This window comes from Lampetra planeri, chromosome 1, assembly GCF_965212315.1.
Source record: "Lampetra planeri chromosome 1, kcLamPlan1.2.h2, whole genome shotgun sequence".
Taxonomy (NCBI): Eukaryota; Metazoa; Chordata; class Hyperoartia; order Petromyzontiformes; family Petromyzontidae; genus Lampetra; species Lampetra planeri.
Window position 1 is genome coordinate 696,072 of NC_136107.1, and position 23,144 is coordinate 719,215.

Below are 23,144 nucleotides of genomic sequence, written 5' to 3' on the forward strand. Positions count from 1 at the left end.
GCAACTGGCATCTTAAACATTCTAGATGTGAAGCTTTCGTGACTGCAAGGATTCATACTCTTAGGTTTTTTCGGTAAAGTCACGTAGGTAAAAATAAATAATACAAATAATAAAACTAGTAATATAAATAACATAATTATTTTATTTCTATGATTATTTCTATTAATTTTATTATTTATGTTTAAAAATAATAAAATAATAATAGAAATACAATAAATATTACATTTCTATTATTTTTATTATTTATTTGTATTAATTATCTTGAACATCCCCGCCATCGCGTGACGTCACCCGCGACACCACCTGCGCGATTGGCTACATGACGTCATGTTCACGAATTTCGCAAAATGATGTCACTGGAGGTGGGGGGGGCGGGGTCACCGTGTATATATCATCAACACAGAAGGCCGGCTGGCTGCTTCAGGCGAGCAGGCGAAGTGAAAGCGGCCGTGGTGGTTTCGAGCCTTGGAAAAACTGTCCCCCCCCTCACGCCTCCAAGGTAAGGGGCGACACGGCGTGCTCCTTCCTCACCCGGCCGGGCCTGTCGCGTGCGATAGTCGCCGTGGGGGAGGCTCGGAACGTGTTGACCGACGTTTCGTGAGCCCCCCCCCCCATTGTGGAGTGTAATGCGACGCGGCCAAGACTCACGATGTCACACGCGGGTCGGGTCTGTTCGGCTTTGTGTGTCTGTGGGGGTTCGTGCGCTGTGCTACGAACCCGGCCACCCGAGTTCGGTTTCTGCTCACGGTCAACATCGGTGGTGAGGATTATCTGAACCGGTCCTGGGCATCCCCTAGGTCGACTCGGCCTCAAAATGAGTACCTGGTGCGGTGTGTAAAAACATCGCCACTGGGGAGACAAAGGCGGCCGTGCGTGGTGCTGGCCACCCACCCTCTCGTGTACCGTGTGGGCCTTCATAGGTGCTCGCTAACAGCACTTGCTCCTACAGTCTGCTAAGGCTACACGGGGGATCTTTGTATTTTATGTACTGCCCTGTGTAGTCTGCACCGTCATTTGCACCGCCCGTGGCTGTCTGTGCTGTGGTTCCCGTCTGTGCTGTGGTTCCCTGTCTGTGATGTGGTTCCCGTCTGTGCTGTGGTTCCCTGTCTGTGATGTGGTTCCCTTCTGTGCTGTGGTTCCCGTCTGTGCTGTGGTTCCCTGTCTGTGATGTGGTTCCCGTCTGTGCTGTGGTTCCCGTCTGTGCTGTGGTTCCCGTCTGTGCTGTGGTTCCCGTCTGTGCTGTGGTTCCCGTCTGTGCTGTGGTTCCCTGTCTGTGATGTGGTTCCCTTCTGTGCTGTGGTTCCCGTCTGTGCTGTGGTTCCCTGTCTGTGATGTGGTTCCCGTCTGTGCTGTGGTTCCCGTCTGTGCTGTGGTTCCCGTCTGTGCTGTGGTTCCCGTCTGTGCTGTGGTTCCCTGTCTGTGATGTGGTTCCCGTCTGTGCTGTGGTTCCCGTCTGTGCTGTGGTTCCCGTCTGTGCTGTGGTTCCCGTCTGTGCTGTGGTTCCCATCTGTGCTGTGGTTCCCGTCTGTGCTGTGGTTCCCATCTGTGCTGTGGTTCCCGTCTGTGCTGTGGTTCCCGTCTGTGCTGTGGTTCCCCATCTGTGCTGTGGTTCCTCGTCTGTGCTGCGGGCAGCCCGAGGCATTTTATCCAGAAAAGAAATAAAATCAATAAAAGCAAAATAAAATAAAAATCACGACGTTTCGGAGGCAACACAAGCTTCCGTCTTGCCTCCGAAACGTGATTTTAATTTTATTTTGCTTTTATTGATTTTAAATTTTTACCTACGTGACTTTACTTAAAAAACCTAAGAATATGAATCCTTGCAGTCACGAAAGCTTCAAATCTAGAAAGAAAATAAACTTAGCTTGAATCGAAAACGGTCAATTGCACCGCCCAAACGATTCCACGCATTGACCGCAGCGTGAGTTTGTGAATCGGTTGCATTCGTGGCGAATCTCGGAATCGATTAATCATGTGATGTCGGTGGATCCCGGAATCGTAAAGAAAGTCACGCGGACATCCATCCCTGCCGTGGTCACGCTGTGCTCAACGAAACATTTACTCTATAATATAATAATATACTACTACCATTCCATTGCCACTATATCAATATATAAGAGGAATCGTGTCTGCATGAATCGCACAAACTTGTGGTGAACACGCAAACACACCGCATGCTCTGCTAGTCTCGGATGTGGCTGCTCACCCCAGCTCGCCATCTCCTGATAGCGCGTTGTCTTTGGGCTGCTCGCCTTTTGGCGTCCTCTGGCCTAACACTGAGACGAGGCTGTCAAGAAAGTTGTCTCTGGTGTGGACCAATCAAAGACGGTGCATCATAAACTACCAGAGCATGCGTGTGTTTGCATGTTCACCACAAGTACGTGTGGTTCGTGCAGACATCGATGCTTGCAAAAGGTGTCCGTTTGGTGTTGTGGCATCTTAACACCTGATGTTTTATTGCAGACAGGGTGAAACCTGTTCTTACAACAAGTACACTAGTCTGCGTCGGTTCACTTCCCGTGCGCTGTGCGCGTTGATTACTCCACCCACGTCGAGGACTGCCCACCATCTCTGCGTCGTTTCACCCCCAACTGTTCAATAACAACTACCTGGCCTTTCGCTGCATGCGAAGCTCCGGGTCTTCTTGGCCACCGTCATGCTCTCTCTTCTCTACGCTTGTGAGACACACGGACTCTTCGGAGGAACATCGGCACCGATTTTAACCATTCAGGCTGACCTACCTACTACGATCCATCCTGCAGTTAACCTTGCTTGGTTGTGAGGAGCTCACAGATTCTTGAACGATCCGGGCACATCGGTGAGCTCCATCAGGCAAGCCTACCTTGCCTGGGTCGTGTAGCAGGAAAAGCCCAGTCACCGCACGCCCAAGCAGCTTCTGTTTGGCCAGATAGAGGGGGCAAAATGGGTGCGGCACGGGCTCGAGAAGAGATGGACTGATGCGGTACAGGAGAATGTGGTGCTGAATGGACTTGCCAATGGCTGGTACCAACATGGTGTCGAGATTGACCTCTGTGGTTGAGGCTTGTGAAGGAAGCTACTGGGCAGTTGGAGGCAGTCGCCCTCCAACAAGAATGGAGAGCAGAGGAGCGATGCTCACAACAACGAGCGGAGCGCTGGGCGGATAAAATGGAGCAAGTTGGCTCCGTAGGGGGTACAGCTGGTGTGCATCTACCGGTCAGCTCAGTCAGCCAACCCATGGCACTTGGGTCTGTCCCGAGACCTGTCAGTGAGCCTTTGACACTTCACGTGGCTTCAAAATGCACCTAGCCTGGCACAGGCACCGTGGTGATGTGACTTAGTGGCGAATGGCGGGTATTGATATTAGTTATCATCACCAATGAAACACCAACAGTCCTGTTGTGCATACGAAATCGTCCCTCTGTTTAAAATTACTTTTTACATTTTAATGTCCAAGCCATAATTGACGTAAACTAAATTACAGATTGACAGGATCTAACGATGAACCAATTATTAACGTGTGCAACTTTCGGCGTTGTTGTTGTTGTTAAACGAGGTGAGAATTTGGCAACCGAGGGAAGGAGGCAATTGTGAGACTTTGTAAGTTGAGCATCACCCTCCCCCCACCGCGTAGCTCCCCGAACCCTCGAACAACCTTCGAGCGGGCCACGTGCCGAGTTGCAGGATGGGTTGTGGCACCACAAGACCCGCGAGCGACGGCGGGTGCTTGAGGGGAGACTTTGCCCAGCAGTGGATTGGTCATGTCCATTGATGAATAACGATGGCAGGTTCCACATTTGTGAACACTGCTCGCTTTACTGTAAGGCCACGTGGGTAATCAGCTTTGGCAGTTGTACAAGTCGCCTCTTATCCAATTTACCAAATAAATATTTGCTGAAATACAGTGTCTACTAAATGGATAATAGTTTAGTTTATAAAGTTAATTTCAGACTGTCTTCTCGACAGACCTGTTCTTCACCTGAGGACGGCTGCTTGCGTTGTGGCCGAAACGTCGTGAGAATTATTTTATTATGTTTAATTTTTTATTATTTTATTATTTCTCTTCTACGTGACTTTACCGAAAGAACCAAGAAGAGAAAAAGTGAATTTCATCAATTAACCACAGTTCTGACAATGCAGTGCATCTGAATTCCATGTCAGAATTACATACACGGTGCTGTGCAATGCCGCCAATCTTGCTTTCCAATAAGAGGTAAGCAAGCCAGACGACAATCACTTTCAGCATTTCATGTGTTTACTCTGGGCCGCCCTACCTTGGCTTATAACCCTGCGACCTCGCTACCTGTTTGGCTGCAGCGCAACGCAGCAAAAACCTTCCCACTTGATCCACCTCTCCACTTTCTCTGTCACGTGGCTTGGTCATTTACCGGCTCTGATGGTGCGGTCGTCAAGTGAGAATCGATTACTGTAATAACAAGTTGTGTTTTTTTTAATGAATATAGGGGGCACAAGTACATGGTAGGGTTTGGGGGGAGAATAGTGGCGCAGTGGTTCTCTTACTGCGCTATTGTACCCGGCCACCCAAGGTATGTGAATATGTTGAACTTCTTTTTCACGGTACATAGCTGAGCGAGTCTTCAGCCACGGCTAACATCGGTGATGTCTTGCACCGCTCGCAGGCGCCCCCCCCCACCCCTTCACTCATGCACACTGACCAGCATGGGGAAGTATGGTAAAACCAACGGGGCAGAGGGCTTCATTCATTCAGTAGTGGGTTGACAAAGAGTTGTAAGTTATTATTATTGAGTATGGGAACTGATGTACGTGTTGACGTCATTTTCGTAGAAATATTTTATTCCTAGGAGGTTTATAAATGAATAATAATAGAGAAGTTGCCCACTTGTTAGTTTCCGCGATGCGTGGGGGGGAATTTCAGATCCCATTTTGATCTCGCAGTGCTTGTTATTTACAAGCTGGTAAAGAAAAGCAATAAAAATGCCCTATAATCACAATTACTAAATTAATCTACAGTGCTTTGCAAGATGACCATGCCACTTTGTCCCAGAGGTTTTATTTTTATTTATTGTATACTTCACTGAAGGCGCTTAACTCAGTTTAAAAAACGGCGACAAAAATCTAATCATTTAGATGGCAGGGCCGCGCAAGGGCTAAGGAGTGGGGAGGTACTGAGGGTTCGGGGGAGGGGAGGGAGGGAGGAGGCGAGGGCAAGGTGGAGGAGGATGACCAAATGGAGAAGAGGTTGAGGCTTCTGAGAACAACGAAAGTTAGGAGGTTTAGGAGGAGGGGGGGCTGCTTAATGTGCTGGGGGAAGTGTGTACTGGACTAGAGAATGTTTTAGATACACCGTACAATAGAGATGATTGCCTTATCATTTGCCTTGTGCGTACAGAACTGGGCTACTGCCAAACCCATCTGAAGCCCTTCGGTTGGAGCTCTGATCACATGATGCGTGATGCTACTGATGGGTTTGCCACTGAATCTTCCCACGCGTCTCCCGATGTATTCTTCCGCATGCACCACTGCGTTCGCCCGCCTGTACGGCTGTCGGGTAAAGTCCAACACCAACGACTGGAGTAGTATCTTAGGCACGATTAGTGTTGGCTTGCCGGTTGTATCTTTCGGTGTACACTCGGGGTGAACCACAGGGCTCTCTGACTGCAGTTTATAGCTGTGTGGGTGAACTCCCTCCTTTTGGATGTTGATCCAAGGGCATGGTAGTAAATGTGTAGCTTGAAAGTAAAGCTTTAAAGTAACAGTTGTAGGCAACTGTTACTTTATAAATCGTACACTTACATATGTTGTGTACAGACTTGTCCTCAATCCCGTGTTCGTCCAGACATCTCTATCGTATAAATGATGCGTGCTATTTCATGGTCGTATCTATCTTGCTTATTGCTGTATACATGCTCAGAGGTCTCCATCAAAACATTCAAACACAATAGGTATTTAACGACTGGCTTTGAAAGTAATGTGTAGAAATATTATAAAGAGTTTTGTTCGGCGATTAATCCAGCTGCAATAACTTTACATATTACACGAACATTCGAATCTACAATAGTTTTCTGTTTGACGGCGAACTTGTGATTTCATATATAAAAAGTATATTCAAGATGAAGCCATGCGTTTGTCGGGAACATTCACCCCGTTTTTACTGGAGCGATATGAAATGTGAAAGAGGAAGGAGGACACAGCTGCAGGACAGTTGACGATGTTAACTTTGCTTGTTACGCCATCGGCATTGGCTCGTACAGCACTGGCGACAGGCCCACGTTCTGCTTTCCAGAGGTGAGCGAACCAGTCGTGCGTGCAGGCCCTGCTGGGTGTATCTGAAACGCTTCCTTGCTGTGACCCCAGCAGACACGAAGCGCTTTGGTGACGGGCAGCCTCGTTCGATCCGGCGCAAATTTTTTTGCGCAGCTTTCTCGGGCCTGACCCAGCGGGGGACGATGCCTCCATCGCGGCGCATATCGTAGTTCGCCGCGATGGACCATCGCGCACCGCCGCGCTTGTGTGCGGGCTCCCCAGCGTGAGGAGCGTAACGTCTCCGGCTCGCCGGCGACGTGGGCACCACGCAACCCCCAACCTGCTCTGCCACGTGCGGTGTCGTTCCACGCTTGGCCCCCTGCACGGCGGTGCGTGATAACGTCTCGAAAGGAGAGGGTCGGGTGAACGCCGCCTGTCCGATAAGGGCAAAAATAATGTTGACCTTATTTAGCGCCTGAAAGTCACGTTGTGTGCAGAATGTTCCTGCGGGTGTCGGGTTCAGCAATTCCGCTTCGTGAAAAATGTCGACCATTGCTTGCCTGCGTTGTCAGGGGCAGGCCCGGCAACGAGACAGGAGAACGACACTTGGCTGTGTGTGACATAAGCCGAAGCTGCACGCTGGTATCCCCAGCGTTATATCAGCACGCCCGTGTTGCCATCGTTCAAAACATTCTGATTAAGAACCAGGTCGTTGGGTTCTCCAATCACTCTTGCTGTGTTAGACGCTTGCTATATTAGACTCTTGCTATTTGTAACGTTATCGGTCGATCTCATTTGTATTTCGTGGAAGATAAAAACCCACTTCTGCCTTTTTTAGTTGCAAGAGGAAGTAATGCGAGCGGTGGCTTGTGCGAGTTGCATAAGCAGGCGCACGCAGAGGCACGATGTGACGTGGCTGATCCCCCCCTATGCGTGATGATCACATGCTGCTGCTCGACTTGTTTTTTTTGTAAAAAGGAATTTGGTGTTTGGTGATTTGATTGAGATGGACCTCTTGCTCGGCCTCGATTCTCTCGCACGTCCTCACGGGCACACTTTTGCACGCGTGTTTTGTCTCCATTATCCATTTTCTGTTCAGTGGTCAACGGGAATGAAATTTGAAAAGTTTCCATCATTGTGTCCCGCTTTCAAAAATGGGGTGCGGGCCGGTCTGTTTCACGTCTTGTGCAGAGGAGTGCTGTAGTCGTATAGAAATGTAAAAAAAATAGTTTGATCTCTTCTCGCATCATTTTAATTCCCTTGAAATGCACTTACCACTCGCAGCCCTGAGCCAGCGGTGGAATTTCCGTATTGTTATCGTGGCTGCGAGTTTTCTCCAAAACATGGTACCTATTTTATCAACCCCGATGCTCCAGCCCGATTATTAACTCGCTACCCGCTGCCACAGTCATACCTTCTGATTGTGAGCTGCCAGCTCTAGGCCCAGTGAGAGTGAAGATTTCACAGCTTTCTGTTAGCATGGCTCAAGGCTGTAAACTACAGATTTGTCCAACCAAAATGGGAAATATTTGTCTGGTAAAGAAAACTGAATGCATTATTCAAGTTAGTTATTGAAAAGCATTTTTTGCTAATTTAGCATGAATATAACCGTAGCAAATTCCTCTGCTGAACTGTAATTTGTGGTACTATAATTGGAATAGTTTGCTCTCTAACACACAGGCACCTTGCCCGTCCATACAAAGGCATGCAAGTTGGTGGAGAATGTGGGTTAATGGTGTAACTTAATTTATTCAACGCTCTTCCATCGTTGACAATTTGGTAATGGCGGTATTGCGTATGATGTTTTGTGCCACGCTATCGTTGCACGGCGTTCTGAAATCTGGCCCTTATTGTGACCCTATTTTCAGGGCCAGCTGCAGCTGGTTCAAGCTTGTCGCAGAACTGCTTTGTGTTGAGTTTGTTGTTGTCCTGCCCCTCCGATTCGCACGGTCGGCTACGTACCGTGCGAAAGAAGTTCAACGTACATACAGACGCAACTACTCTAGTTTCGATGGAGTATAAAGTCGACGTGTGTTTATATTTGCTGAATGTGACCACATCCCAGGCAAAGGAGGCACGCATATTATTTAGCTTCTAAACCGAACGCGAGGCAGACGCCCAGTCCACAGGCAGCGGAGAAGGGGAATGTTGTAACTATATAATAATGTATACGAGGGTAATGTATATTATTGATACCGTGTATTGTTCTTAATACACACTAATGTATTATATTAAAATGCTGTGATTTATCCATACTCGCCCTGCCATGGTAATGCCGAACTTCCACCGCATGCTCAAGGCTGTAAACAGGAGATGAGGCACCGCCTGGATGCTCGCTTGAGCAGGAAATCGCGGATGCTCAAAGTAGTTTTTGTCGTAAAAAAAGCTTTACTGTACACCCACAGAGTCTGGAAAGTCCCTTTTCGGCACCTTCTCTGCGCTCCCAGCTGACTCGTGAGCAGGGCTCGAAGGACTTTCTCCCTCCACCCACCCACCACGCCCCCCCCCTCCTCTACAACTCCTCCAGCTCGTATGTCGATGTTGTATGTTGGACTTCTTTCGCACCGTACGTAGCAGCCCACCGTGTGGTGGGACCGTTGAGAGGGCGCGAGGCTGTCTCTCTCTCGCGCTCTCTCCACAACTTCCACAGCAAGACGTTGAATTGGTTAAATCAAGTTTCTGGAAGTGCGTGTTTTGTATTAAAATAGACCGACAGTGTTTGCACATCTAGAAAAACAAGTAGAGTGAGGTCTGATGCTTGTTTTCAGACATTGGATTGTTTTGAATGGCTTGGTAGAATTACCAGGTCACCTTTGTAACTCAGAAGGCAAAAATAGGACACTGGATTACCATGGAACTTTAATATTCACGTCAGCCTCACCTTTCATACACACGCACATGTATGTTGAACTTCTTTCGCACCGTACGTAGCCAACCAAAGACAACAAGCTAAACGCAGTTTTAAAGAAATGGGTTTTCAATCGAGATGATTTCAAAGTGCATCCAGCGGCTTCCTCTGTGGTGTGCACGGAGTCGCCATTCTCTCACTGTTGATGTGCCCCGCTCCTCTTCGTCTCGTCGACAGTGCCGCTGTAGGACTGATCACGGTCCTGTGCATATCACAAACAACCGCTGACGGCATGAGGAGCCCATCTGAAAACGCTCTCGCTTTGCTTGTCACGAGGGAAACCTTCATCCTGAGGGAGCAGATTTACATTTAAATTTTTAAACGTGCATCTCCGCACCGGTGGTTCTTACTCGGTTCATGAAGGCAGGAGTCATCGGCCTGGCCAGACTCGACGACTTGTAAACAATGAATGCATCTCTGTGCTGCCATGGCGAGTCATGCGTGCTTTGTCTGTGTGCTTTTGGGGGAGGAGCGGTGGTGCAGCGATTGGCACTACGAACTGAAACTGGCAACCAGCGCTCGATTCTCGCTCACGGCCAGCGTCGGTGACGATTATCTTAACCAGTCGTGGGCCTCCCCTAGGTCGACTCTGCCTCAAATGAGTAACTGGTGCGGTGTGTAAACATCGACACGGGGGAGACAAAGGCGGCCGAGCGCGTTGTTCTCCACCCACCACCTCGTGCGCCGCGCCAGCCCGCGCTAGCGCCACTCGCCATAACAGCACTTGTGTCGGCGGTTTGATGCAGGCTACGCGCGGGGATCTTCGCCTGTTCACCCGTTCACCCTCTCTCCCCCGGGTGCAGATGATGCGTCCGGCGGTCGTGGCCGCGCTGCTGACTGCCGTGGCCGGCAGCATCATGTGCCCCGACGGACAGCAGTGCCCCGACGGCAACACGTGCTGCTTGTCCGCCGAGCAGGGATACGGCTGCTGCCCCCTGCCCGCGGTACGCTCGACACAACCAACGAGGCCGCCGACGCACGAAGAAGCCCAACCTGGCAGTTTTGTTTTTTTGCGCTCTGCAGACGGTGACAGGAGGGGGCCCCCCGGGGTGACTTGGGGAGCGAGAGGCGACGAGCCGGCACCCGCTGACTGCTGAGATCCTGGCTTCGAATCGGGAGTTCTAACCGCCCTGTCGGAAGCCAAATGGGGGCGGGAGGGGAAATCTGTCAGGGTGGAAAGCACCGAGGATCAACGTGGATATACGTTTTAAGTGTTGATGTGGAGGAAGTGAGGAGTGGGAGGATGAGTGGGGAGTGAGTTGATTGGTCTCATTCTGCCCATCACCAATGACGGTGCACAAAAACACATGTAATAAATATTGCATGCCAGTTTTTTCACGTGGTTTGGCGAAAATCCAACTCTGTGGTTAAAACATTAGTTACACGGCCTTGGGTTGTGTGCCTCACTTTACAACAATGCTGTCTTGTGCACACAGCCTGGAAACCCCCTACAATCTCGATATAACCATCGCCACCCACCCATTCCAAACAGTCGGATTTAGGGGTCATGCAGGTGTTGGGTAATACAAATAGAGTAGCAGATCGATGAGATTACGTTACCCCCGCCTGGCTTGGGCGACGGCTGTGGTTGGGCTACCCAGCTACATGTTTCCGTGCTCGTGTTTGTCAGGCCTCGGGGCCCGAGCAGTTCTTGCATCTTCAGCGTCGCAAAGGTTTTTCCCCTTCGCTTTAGTCGCCTAATTTTCATAGCCTAAAATAATGAATTCCTGCGTAAGGGATTCGATGCGCGTATAATTTGCGTAGAGAACTGATTTGCGTCATTCTTGCCCGATTCGGCCTGTAACGGTGCGTCAATTCATTTAGAATACGTTGCTACACTCGCAGTACTTGCGTCGAATCGCACACGTGATACTTTATATTTACGAGTTACGTAAATTATACGGTAGACAACATCCTGATGTTTCAACTGCAATAATGGGGCGTGCAGAACTCTACAAAAGAGATGAGAAATAATACAAAGGAGACGGAAACATTTGACTATGATAGAGAATTTATAGGGGGCAGGGAATCGTTCTGTACCGTAAATATTTTGTTAAAACCCATATGGTATACACTAACCACAAGCAGAGAATGCATGTTTCGTTTTCACGTTTAAAAATAAACTGATGTGGTTGACTATCATGGTAAACCTGATTGCCACGGTGCTATCGGATAAAAACAGCATCTTGATTTCTGCGCTAAAACGTGTCTAGTTCTCGTCTTCGGTATGGGCAATATGCTCGGGAGCTAAATTCCAATGTCGGAGTCTGCTCGCCATGACAAGAGGGTTTCGGGAGAGCGTTGGTGTAGTTCTGCTGCACCTCTTTTATTGGAGGAGCGTAGACCCCAGTGGTTCGCTGCAGGGTCCGTGGCCGTACGTCCACGTAGCCACGCGTAAACCTGTGGTGGCCGCTAGCTCGGAGTGACGTGGGGTGCGGTGTGCAGGCCGTGTGCTGCTCGGACGGGCTGCACTGCTGCCCATCGGGAACCGTTTGCGATTTGGCTCACGGGAAGTGCCAGAAGGGGAAAATATCCGTGCCCTGGCTGGAGAAGACACCGACGTTTACGCCGCAAAATAAGCAGGTGCAAAACTCGCTTGGACGACTTTCGCTTTTTTTAACAATACATTTTACCCTGGGTGCAGAAATGCATGGTTGTTTTGTCAGATTTTTTTAACTACTTTTAGTTAAAGTGCATTCTCAACAAAATTTATAACAAAAATATTTGAATGACCACGATGTGCGAATCGTGTCCACTTCCAGCTTTCATGAGAAAGGCAATGGCCGAACACGCGGTGTGAAACGAACATTGCCATTCTGCATCGTCGGGGCCTTTCTCAATCCTCACCAGTTGCCTTGTTTGCCTTCTCCCCCCGCGGCGCTGGCGCCTCGCTCGCCCGCTGTGCCACCACCGCAGTGTGCGGACGGGACGTCGTGTGGGGACGACGCCACCTGCTGCCCGTTGGCCTCGGGACAATACGGCTGCTGCTCCCTGGAGGACGTGAGTCCCCGCTGCGTTTGTATTCGAAGCCGTTTCACTATTCAAAGTCATTTGCCTCTAGGCAACTTTCACTTGCGGGAAATCTGTTTTGTTCAGCGTCGAATTCTGTCCGTGAGGTTTTAGTTTTGTTGTGTAACGTGGCTCTTCTTGCACCGTTCGTGTTTGCCTCATTGCTTTTGTTGTTTCAGTGACCTGGGTCACTCCTGCACAATGAGATCATCCAGGACTCTTGACTTCTCGTCTGGCTATACAAATTAAACTTGACTATAGACTTCGGTTTGTTAGTTACACGTGTGTCGCGGTATTGTGCTATGAAGATGGACTGTTGCCAAAAATGTCACCTCCTATATTCTTTCCTTGTAAGGCCACGGTTTCGTTGGTGAATGTCAGTTCGTGTTATTTGTGCACCGCTGCCAACGCGGCACCGCCACATGATTTTGTATCTCGGTGTTGATTTCCTGACCCTCGCTTAGGCTGTCTGCTGCAGCGACTACCTGCACTGCTGCCCAAGAAACACGATGTGCGACTTGAAGCTTGGAAAGTGCGTACACGGCAAGTTGTCCATTCCGTGGGTCAGCAAGTACCCTTCGAAGCAGGCGGCTTCTGACGTGCGGTGCGATGACTTCACCAGCTGCCCCGATCAGAACACCTGTTGCATACTCCCGTCGGGCCAATGGGGCTGCTGCCCTCTCCCAAAGGTGCGTGTGTGTGACATACCGCCACGTAGTTCTTCACGATTGTGCTGTGACTGCATTCCAATGTGTGGTCAAGTTTGACCGCGTGCTTGTTTGGATAGCGTGCCGAACAACGCGCGTGTGGTAGAGACCAGCGAACGTATCGGAGAGAGAGAGAGAGACGTGTGTGCGTGAATGATAAGGACATGGTGGGTGAAATGATGGTCCCTGGAAGACCTGCACGCGTTTACGTTTTGTTTTGCTCGATTGTGACCCCGTTTCACAGGCCGTGTGCTGCGACGATAAGGTGCACTGCTGCCCAGAAGGCACGACGTGCAACGTGACGGCGCAGACGTGCAACCAAGCCGGCCTCAGCCTGCCCTGGAGCACCAAGACGCCGGCCCTCAGAGTGACGGGAGAGCCGAACGATGTGCAGTGCGACGAGCAGGTCGGCTGTCCCGACGGGAACACGTGCTGCAAGACGGACGGCGGAGACTGGGCCTGCTGCCCTCTCGTCAAGGCGAGTACCGCTGCAAGCCGCGGGGTGGTCGGCGAGACCGACGGAATGATATCCGGTTTCTCGCGATTGCCACCGCCGGAAGGGTGCACGTGGGTCGTTCAATGTTGTGGTGTCCGTTGCTCCAGGGCAGAGGGCTACGTTGTTCACGGGGTGCCCGTTTCTTCGGCTGTTGCTGTACCCCGGTGGTTCAGCGGTAGAGCGAGCGGCTCGCAAGCGGAAGGTTGCGAGTTCACTTCCTGATTGGGGGTTGACTCGGCCCATCATTTCTCCAGGGTCTGTAAAGTAGGGCCCACTTTGCGGGGAAGTCAACGCTGGTTGCCCGAGGGATACACTTGTATTTGTCATAGGAATGTGGAATTTCCACTACTGGCTCGGCTGCAAACAGTAGATGAGCACCACTTAAATCCTCATTGAGCATTAAATCACTTAACTTTTGCTGTTCCAGTTTACACGAAGATAATTTTCGCCATTTCGATTGAGCCAGCATCCCTATCTCTGCTGATCCTGTTTGTGCCAACAACATTTTATAATTTAACTTTGAATATAAGTTAGTTTGAGGGTTTGTCTGCTACTAAATAATTACTATTAGGTAACCTCATGTGCCTGGTGTGAAAGTTACTCATCAGGAAATGTAAAACATTGTCATCAGGCCTCCATGGTGTAAACAAGTGCAGCCTCCAACTCGAAGTCTCCACTCTGCCGCTCTCCTGGCCCCTCTGTGTAGGTGCTGTGAAGAAGGGCTACTGCCAAAAACGTCGCCGATTATTTTGTTAACGTTTTAAGGGGAGTGTTGTTGATCATAATAAAGGGTTTTTCTTTTAGGGTTGGATTGCGTAAATACGAACGTGTCGTTTACCCACCACCATCCGATCACAGCCGATTTAGTAAGGTTTTTCAGGTCAACGAGACGTGCCAATTAGTTTCTACTTCAGCACACCGCTGTGCTGGAGAGTAAACCTACAGCATTTACAATCCGAGTACTGTGACGTTTCTTTGGTGATTACAACCAGTTTCATCGGGCCATTTGCCAGAATTGTGAAGAAGTCTCCATGTTGTTGATGAATGTGAGTTTGTTATTGCGCTTGTCCACCACTGCAGATGCAGCAATCGACAAATCATTTGTTTGGTTTTGCAATTTTTTGTTCATGTGTGTCTAGAAAGCTCTTCCAAAGACTGGCTCCTGTTCGGATCCTTAAATCGCCCTCTACAGGTTACTTGTGGCGGGGGAGGGGGGGGTAAGACGCGGGAGCTCGCACCTCGTTTTCTGACGTTTGGTCAGCGAGGAAGAGGAGGCCACGTACCCTCTATCGGGGCTCTCGGGCTCCCGTCTAGTGGAGGCCCTTCCACCGGCCGTGGCGCGAGCAGGAGATTGCAGGGCTGCTCCTTTAGCTAACCCACCGCCGGGGATGTATCCGTGCAGTGCTGCTGTTGTACCCGAGTCGCCGATTTTGAGGTTGCGACTCCGGCAACCCGGGGACGTCTCTCGTTGGCAGGCCGTGTGCTGCGACGACCACGAGCACTGCTGCCCGCACGGCACCACGTGTAACCTGCCGGCGCAGACGTGCGACAAAGGCGCCCTCAGCCTGCCCTGGAGCACCAAGACGCCGGCCCTCAGAGTGGCGGGGGGAGAGCCGAACGCCGTGATTTGTGACGATCAGTCCAGCTGTCCCGACGGGAACACGTGCTGCAAGACGTCTAGCGGAGGTTGGGGCTGCTGCCCACTGCCAAAGGTATGTTACGTTTCAATAAAGGCGTGCCATTTACAATTGACGCCCATTTTAGTGCGATGGTGACGATGTTCTGCAAGAATCAATCCACTGTTCGATAAAGGCCTCCCCAAGTCCGCCATCTCTCACTGTCCTGCGGTGGCACAATCCATCTAGTGCCTGCGCACCAGTTGATCTGCGCACCAGCTGATCACCCATCTCCGTGGTAGACATTCTCTTGGTGTGTTTCCTGCTCTGTCTGACACAGAAACATGAATCTTGACCACCGGCCATGATCTCGTACAGCGATGATGTATACTGGTCAAGCCCTCTTATTTTTCGTGAGAGTATTAAAACTTGGTTACACTAAATGCTCGTATATTTGCGTTGTGGAACATATTCGTGCCATCCGGCTTCGGCAGCGTCATTTGCTTGCTCCTGCGGATCCATTTTCTTACGATCCAGAGAAGAGAAGCTTGATTTCCTATTGTTTGCTTGATCGTGACCCCCGTTTCACAGGCCGTGTGCTGCAACGACCACCAGCACTGCTGCCCGGAAGGCACCACGTGTAACCTGCCGGTTGAGCGCTGTGACAAAGGCGCCCTCAGCCTGCCCTGGAGCACCAAGACTCCGGCCCTCAGAATTGCGGGAGAGCCAAACGATGTGAAGTGTGATGATCAGTACGGCTGTCCCGACCAAACCACGTGCTGCAAGACGGCCGGCGGAGACTGGGCCTGCTGCCCTCTCGTCAAGGCGAGTACCGCTGCAAGCCGCGGGGCGGTCAGTGAAGACCGATGGAATGATATCTGGTCTCCCGCGATATCCACCGTTGTAAGGGTGCACGTGGGTCACTGACGTTCTGGTTCGAGCCTTCGTGTCGGGCCTAGCAGGCTGCGCACATGGTCGGGCCTGCGCTTAGGCTGAGTGAATTGTTGCACATGGTCGGGCCTGCGCTCAGGCCTACCTGGCCGCGCAAACGGCGGAATCTCGGTTGGGCCCATCGATGCAATAATGTGACTAAAAAATACGGTGCATCCCTCAGATCCTTTGACTTTTTGCATTTGGATTTATTACTTTTATAAGAAATACATAAACAGGACAGTTGTTTATTTGGCTGAGTTGATTTTAAAGAGTCTATTACTGGCATTTATTGGACAACTCGTTACCAGGTTTCAAGGCTTATCGTCGCATAATTAAAGTAGTGTCCCTCATCAGAAAAAATAGCTTGGACATTACAGAGTAAAATCCGGGCAATTGTTAGTGACAGCTTGCTGGTGTATCGGGGGGGAGCCCATTGCGATGCACCAAAGTGATTTTGAGAAGCAACTCCGGCAACCCGGGGGGACGTCTCTCGTTGGCAGGCCGTGTGCTGCGACGACCACGAGCACTGCTGCCCGCACGGCACCACGTGTAACCTGCCGGCACAGACGTGCGACAAAGGCGCCCTCAGCCTGCCCTGGAGCACCAAGACGCCGGCCCTCAGAGTGGCGGGGGGAGAGCCGAACGATGTGAAGTGCGACGATCAGTACGGCTGTCCCGACGGGAACACGTGCTGCAAGACGTCTAGCGGAGAATGGGGCTGCTGCCCTCTCGTCAAGGCGAGTACCGCTGCAAGCAGCGGGGCGGTCAGTGAGACTGATGGAATGATATCCGGTCTCCTGTGTATGCCACCGTTGTAAGGGTGCACGTGGGTCACTGACGTTCTGGTTCGAGCCTTCGTGTAGGGCCTAGCTGTGTCTGCACACATGGTCGGGCCTGCGCTACGGCCTGCCTGGCCACGCAAACGGCGGAGTCTCAATTGTGCCCATCGATACAATAATGTGACTAAAAAAACACGGTGCATCCCTTGAGGTCCTTTGACTTTTTGTATGCGGATTTATTTACTTTTCTAAGAAATGCATAAACAGGACAATTGTTTACTTGGCTGTGTTAATTTTCAAGAGTCTATTTTTTGTATTTATTGGACAACTCGTTATCAGGTTTTAAGGCTTATTGTCACATAATCAAAGTCGCGTCCCTCATCAGAAAAAAATAGCTTGGACATTACAGAGTAAAACCCGGGTAATTGTTGGTCACAGCTTGCTGGTGTATCGGGGGGGCCCATTGCGATGCACCGGAGTGGGTGGCAGCGCTTCGGAGGATCAGCCGCCGCTCTCTTAGTCGCCGATTTTGAGGTTGTGACTCCGGCAACCCGGGGACGTCTCTCGTTGGCAGGCTGTGTGCTGTGACGACCACGAGCACTGCTGCCCGCACGGCACCACGTGTAACCTGCCGGCACAGACGTGCGACAAAGGCGCCCTCAGCCTGCCCTGGAGCACCAAGACGCCGGCCCTCAGAGTGGCGGGGAGAGAGCCGAACGACGTGAAGTGCGACGATCAGTACGGCTGTCCCGACCAAACCACGTGCTGCAAGACGTCTAGCGGAGACTGGGCCTGCTGCCCTCTCGTCAAGGCGAGTACCGCTGCAAGCGGCGGGGCGGTCAGTGAAGACCGATGGAATGATATCCGGTCTCCCGCGATATCCACCGTTGTAAGGGTGCACGTGGGTCACTGACGTTCTGGTTCGAGCCTTCGTGTCGGGCCTAGCTGTGTCTGCGCACATGGTCGGGCCTGCGCTCAGGCCTACCTGGCCGCGCAAACGGCGGAGTCTCAGTTGTGCCCATCGATGCAATAATGTGACTAAAAACCCGGTGCATCCCGTGAGGTCCTTTTACTTTTTGTATTCGGATTTCTTTACTTTTCTAAGAAATACATAAACAGGACAGTTGTTTACTTGGCTGAGTTGATTTCAAAGAGTATTTTTTGCATTTATTGGACAACTCGTTACCAGGTTTCAAGGCTCTTCAAAAGGATGGCAAGTTTCTGTGCTGTACGCTTGAATTGCGCATTTTTTTACGTGCGCAGTGCATTTTTGGAGGACCGACTAAAAAACATGTTTTTGTACGAGAAACGGAATCTCGTCGCGTAATCAAAGTCACGTCCCTCATTAGAAAAAAATAGCTTGGACATTACAGAGTAAATTCCGGGTAATTGTTGGTCACAACTTGCTTGTGTATCGGGGGGGAGCACATTGCGATGCACCAAAGTGATTTTGAGGTTGCGACTCCGGCAACCCAGGGGGACGTCTCTCGTTGGCAGGCCGTGTGCTGCGACGACCACGAGCACTGCTGCCCGCACGGCACCACGTGTAACCTGCCGGCGCAGACGTGCGACAAAGGCGCCCTCAGCCTGCCCTGGAGCACCAAGACGCCGGCCCTCAGAGTGACGGGGGGAGAGCCGAACGATGTGAAGTGTGACGATCAGGTCAGCTGTCCTGACCAAACCACGTGCTGCAAGACGGCCAGCGGAGACTGGGGCTGCTGCCCTCTCGTGAAGGTTTGTGCTGCGTCTACTTGGGAATTGAGTCGTGCTTATTTCGATACAGCATCTTCTTTATCTTGAGGATGCTCGATTGGGATGTTTAGACAATTCCATTTTGTCTGAATGTATAGTATGTTGAACTTCTTTCGCTCCGTACGTATCCAACCATGTTAGAGATAATATTGGAGTATACAGGGAGAGAATTTTCACTCACGAGAGAACAACACTCCCAGGTCCACACACATGGTCTCGTGAATACACAAAGCCTTGTTCTGTGCTGCCATATTGTGGTCATCTCGCGGAGGTCAACAAGTATCGGATCTAGACGATTCACTGTCCCTTGCTTCCAAAGTGTTGGATTGCAGGTGTGTGCCATCATGCCCAATCATTTGGTTATCCAACGGCTAATACCAAATCGTTACAAGATGTAAATCCCTTAAAGATTACCCCTGCTTTTTCATCGCTCGAAAATTTTATGCGTATAAGAATTGGGTGATTTCCCAACGCTGTGACATTTCACCACATGAAGTGATGAAGATATTGGTTGCGTGAACAAATGTACAAGGCACCGGACACCAGAACATGGTGACGTACATTTGTGTTGTCATAATGGCACGGCCTGGGGTCTACAGTGCTCTGCACCTAGGCCTCACCACGGTGCTTTACGGCTAAGCCTCGCCGCCGTTGCTCGTATCGAGGCAGAATCAGAAACGTGAAACGTCTATTGTCTCGGCTAGCGAAGGCCGCTGACCTTTTTACCAATTATCCGATAAATGTGCTCTTTTCACAATCCCGTGTGCAGTTCCAGCGCTCGCCTCTCGCACTTTGCCTTCGTTAAGTTTGCAGGACATCGCCGTTTTAAAACGCTCTCGTGCGGTGTCGCCCCTAAAGGCCGTCTGCTGCGACGACCACGAGCACTGCTGCCCCGAAGGCACGACTTGCAACGTGCCGGCGGGGTCGTGCGACCAGGGGCAGCTCTCCCTGCCCTGGAGCTCCAGGACTCCGGCCAGGACGCGTCTCACCGCGCTGCTGTCCGCGTCTGCCGCGGCGCGCGGGGGCAGCGTGCGGTGCGACTCGGCCTACGCCTGCCCCGACGGCACTACCTGCTGCCAGCTGCCGCAGGGGCAGTGGGGCTGCTGCCCCTTACCGCTGGTGAGGGCAAGCGACTTGGGCAGCGCATTCCGCGGATGAGAGGCGTTTTGTCTTATTTGCCGCGTGGGTTTTCGCGAGCCCGCGCGTCATGCGAGGTGCGGTTTGTTTTGTTTGGGTCGGGCTACTCGTGCGGCGAAATTCCTCGAAATGTAAAACGGCGCTCGGTTTCCATCTTGGGTCGCAGGCGACTGCCGTCGTGCGGCGGATGGCCGCGTACGCCACGCCGCTCTCGTTGTGTGGCGGGCCCAACGACACGCGCAACAACGCAAGCTGCCCACTTTTATAAAATGTTTATTTTTTTACGTACATGAGGGCCGTTGATGTCAAAGTTCAGAAATTGGAACGTTGGGTCGCTGTGGAGATGGAGAGGAATCCGATGAGCTATGAAGCTCTTTTTCACTGATGTCCATTAGGGGCTGGTCACAAAGTTACAACAACAAACAAATCGACAAAAACGATAAGAGTTCAAAGTCTAGGTAAGGTAAGCAAATCAGTAAAAATAAAATCGCAAAAACTAAACTATTTTATTTTACCAGGCAAAGCCCGCTGAGCTTTCAGTTATTGTTCAGAAGCGACCCGCCCACAAATGATGGCCCAACAAGAGCGGCTTATCGTGACGTGGACATTAATAGCAGCCAAATAATCCCAACGCGCGTTTCACGTGGAACAGTAATGTAAAATCTTGACTTAAAGCTTTCGTGACTGCAGGGATTCATATTCTTTGGGTCTTTAGGTAAAGTCACGTAGAGGTAGGTTCAAAGAAAAGAAAATATTTTGTTATTTTCTTTGAACCTACCTCTACGTGACTTTACCAAAAGACCCAAAGAATAACAATAATGTCGTTTGGTTTTAAATCGTGTCGCAAAATCAAAGTAATGGAGCTGCCGCCAACCTCGCTCTCGCGTAGTACTGGGGGTGCTTCTGAGTGTTTGTCGGCAAAAGCACAAATTGCTGCCCTGCTGCTGACCGGGGGTCGCTGGGGTTGAAAGTTTGGTTCCTGACATGGCGTGCTTCGGGCACCCGTTGCGGTTACAGTGCCCTTAGCATGTGACACCTCCTCCGTCTTATGCTGCCATGGATTTGTCTATTTACATGTCTAAAGTCTGCTTGTAATATACGGATTGCTGATCCGCAGACGATGTCGTGGCTTCACCGCCACGTGCTCGGCTGCAGAGAGAATTCCTTTGCATCGATCCTGTCGCGGTTCGTGGCTTTTTTGGATGGCGGCGATGACGATCAAATTCGTTTTAATAATTTTTGTTACGAATGCCCCTTTGCCATTTTCAGGCCATCTGCTGCAGCGACTTTGTGCACTGCTGCCCGAGCGGTTACACGTGTGACCTGGCGCAGGCGAGCTGCATCAAGAAGCCCCATTTCCTCACCTGGGCCCCCAAAGCCCCTGCCAAGGCCAGGCCCGCTCAGGTCTTTGACCTGCTGTAATGCCCACCGACCCGGGCGAGCGTGCGTAGTCTGTTTGCACGGAGGGCGCTGTCTGTTGTGTGCTTGGCAGATGCATTCCGACCACGGGAGGCAATCTCGTGTCTGGCAAAAGAAGTGTGTGTTGGTGTCGGAGTGTGGCTCATGAATTGTCTTTGTGTTCGCTAGCTTGATTGATGGTGAAGGGTTTGATTGTGTGTGGAGCGTTTTGTGAGCGGGTGTGTGATGTCCGTATCGCTAACACCTTGTATAATCAAAAACCTATTTGGCTGTACAGCAAAATCACGATGATTATTTGAGAAAAAAAATGTGTGTGAGGTTTTATAGCACAAATGTGTTATTTTAATGTTTACAATTTAAAAAGCCTGCTAATTGTTTATTTTTAAATAGCACGAGCAACCCACGCACGACCTTGGGGCGTGACCATCTGACCGACCATCTCCCCCAGCCAGCCAGCAAAACTTTTTATCTTCCATAGAGCCCCGTCTCTCTCCATCTCTCTCTTGTCGTCTGTGCCGTACATCCCAACGTCTTTCTCGATTCCTCTGCTATCGATTCCTCTCTCCCTGCCCCCTCCTCTAGCCCTCCCTTGCTGTCTCTTCTTCTCTTCCATCCACTGTCCCACCCACTTCCACCCCCCCCCATCTCTCCCTCTTTCTCTCACCTCTCTCTCTCCTTATTCCCACCCCTCCCCCTTCTCATCTCAATCTCTCTCGTGCCTCTCCCTAATCCTCCCTCCCACTGCTTGTCCCATTCCCCTTCTCTCCGATTTGCTCTCTGTCCATTTCACGCACGTTCACTCCCCCCCCCCCCCGTCCTACTTGCTCTATTCCTCTCTGTCTCTTCCTCCCTCCTCTATCTCCCTCCCCGCTTCTGTGTCTCTCTCCTCTATCACATTTGTGCTGGACGCACGGCCGGGGGGGAGGGTGGCGGGCAGGCGTGAAGTCGGCGCGGCGCACGAACCGGCTCAAAGCAGCGGGGATGCGGGTGACGTCATCGCGCAGATGTGCGCCGTGACGTCGCCACCGCGCGTGGCACTTGCGCCAGGATGCCAGCCAGCAAAACTTTTTGTAATGTCGTATGATTGTGAACCAGAAGTATGGCGTACAATGGTTGTCTACACGTTCTGCTGACGAACAACATTGCGCTGATATTCTTAATCAAATAATTAACATGCTTTGTACAACTTGATAATAAACATCTGTGCTATGCCACATCCTGGAGGTAGACTGCATTTTAAAATAGGACTAGGCCCTGGAAGGCAACACACTCTCAAAACATTGCAGCATTGGTAATGTAAAAAAAAATACTAAAACTTTGTTGAACGTTACTTTCTGCAGGTTGTTGTGCTTATGTAAGCGCAATGGCTGCGACCTACGAGCCGCGACGAGATTGAAGCGTTGTTCTTTGGAGGAATTCCGTGATTCTAAAGAGGTTCCCTACACTGGAGGATTTAGAGGAATAAACATTTGTTGCACACAACAGAATTGTAAGTGTGGAGTTTTTCGAACCCTTGCAGAACGTCGGACTTTAAAAGCGTGTCACCGTTTGCCATGGATGAATATTCAATCGGTCGCGCGTGGAATTTGCTCACGATTCTGTGCGCGTAATGGAAATACGCGGCCACGTTGACGTCGGTCGAGTCTGAGGTTGTCACACTGTGTGAAGGGCGCAGGCTCTGCTGGGAGCAGGTGTCGCGTGTGAACGTCGTGAGACCGAGCGAGCCATTGGCTACTGATGATGTCGCCCTCGCTACCCATTGGGTGACGGGGCGACAGTGGCAGCATCTTACCGTTGTCTTGACCGTCCAACTCGGCCACTCGCTCCACGCTCGGGTGAAACGTGAGCGAGGTGTCGTGTCAATAAGGGGCCTTCCCTAGGTCATGCACTCAGCGGACGAGTAGTAAAGTTCAACTTTAAAAACGACGAGTTGAAATGTGTAAACCATCTCGCAATCGCCAGACTTGATGTTTTAAGACACTTGCTGGCTTTGAAATAATTATCATGAAAATCGCACGACTGAGTTAATGAACATGCAAAGGTTGGATGCATTATAAAGAAAAAACCCTCCACGTTGTTGAAGGCCACTGCAGAGGTTGGAAGTGGCCGAACGACTCTGGTGGAGCGTTGCTGGGTGGCCGCTTCCTGGCCGCTCGTTGACCCCAGGACGGGGCCGCGACACGC

At 50.9% G+C, this 23,144-nt stretch overlaps 1 protein-coding gene across 3 annotated transcripts; it reads left to right on the plus strand.

Annotated features, from left to right (window-relative positions):
• Positions 1-394: 394 nt before the first annotated feature.
• On the plus strand, positions 395-22,442 carry LOC144721190 (progranulin-like). Of its 3 annotated transcripts, XM_078598722.1 has the most exons (14): positions 411-499; positions 8,610-8,734; positions 9,916-10,056; positions 11,558-11,695; positions 12,029-12,112; positions 12,586-12,810; positions 13,073-13,306; positions 14,800-15,036; positions 15,532-15,765; positions 16,374-16,610; positions 17,227-17,463; positions 18,150-18,386; positions 19,263-19,523; positions 20,811-22,442. In XM_078598722.1, the coding sequence occupies exons 3-14, from the start codon at positions 9,916-9,918 to the stop codon at positions 20,961-20,963; spliced, it is 2,418 nt and encodes an 805-aa protein (XP_078454848.1). In that variant the 5' UTR covers positions 411-499; positions 8,610-8,734; the 3' UTR covers positions 20,964-22,442. The 3 variants fall into 3 exon arrangements, with proteins under 3 accessions (XP_078454763.1, XP_078454932.1, XP_078454848.1); XM_078598637.1 differs by lacking the exon at positions 8,610-8,734 and having other exon boundaries at positions 395-499; XM_078598806.1 differs by lacking the exons at positions 8,610-8,734; positions 17,227-17,463; positions 18,150-18,386 and having other exon boundaries at positions 395-499.
• Positions 22,443-23,144: the final 702 nt, after the last annotated feature.

Bases quoted from the DNA above. Each gene is read 5' to 3' on its own strand.
- LOC144721190 (XM_078598637.1), top strand. From the start codon at position 9,916: ATGATGCGTCCGGCGGTCGTGGCCGCGCTGCTGACTGCCGTGGCCGGC. The intron at 15,766-16,373 runs GCGAGTACCGCT...TCTCGTTGGCAG, and splicing joins CCTGCTGCCCTCTCGTCAAG to GCCGTGTGCTGCGACGACCA. The intron at 17,464-18,149 runs GCGAGTACCGCT...TCTCGTTGGCAG, and splicing joins CCTGCTGCCCTCTCGTCAAG to GCCGTGTGCTGCGACGACCA.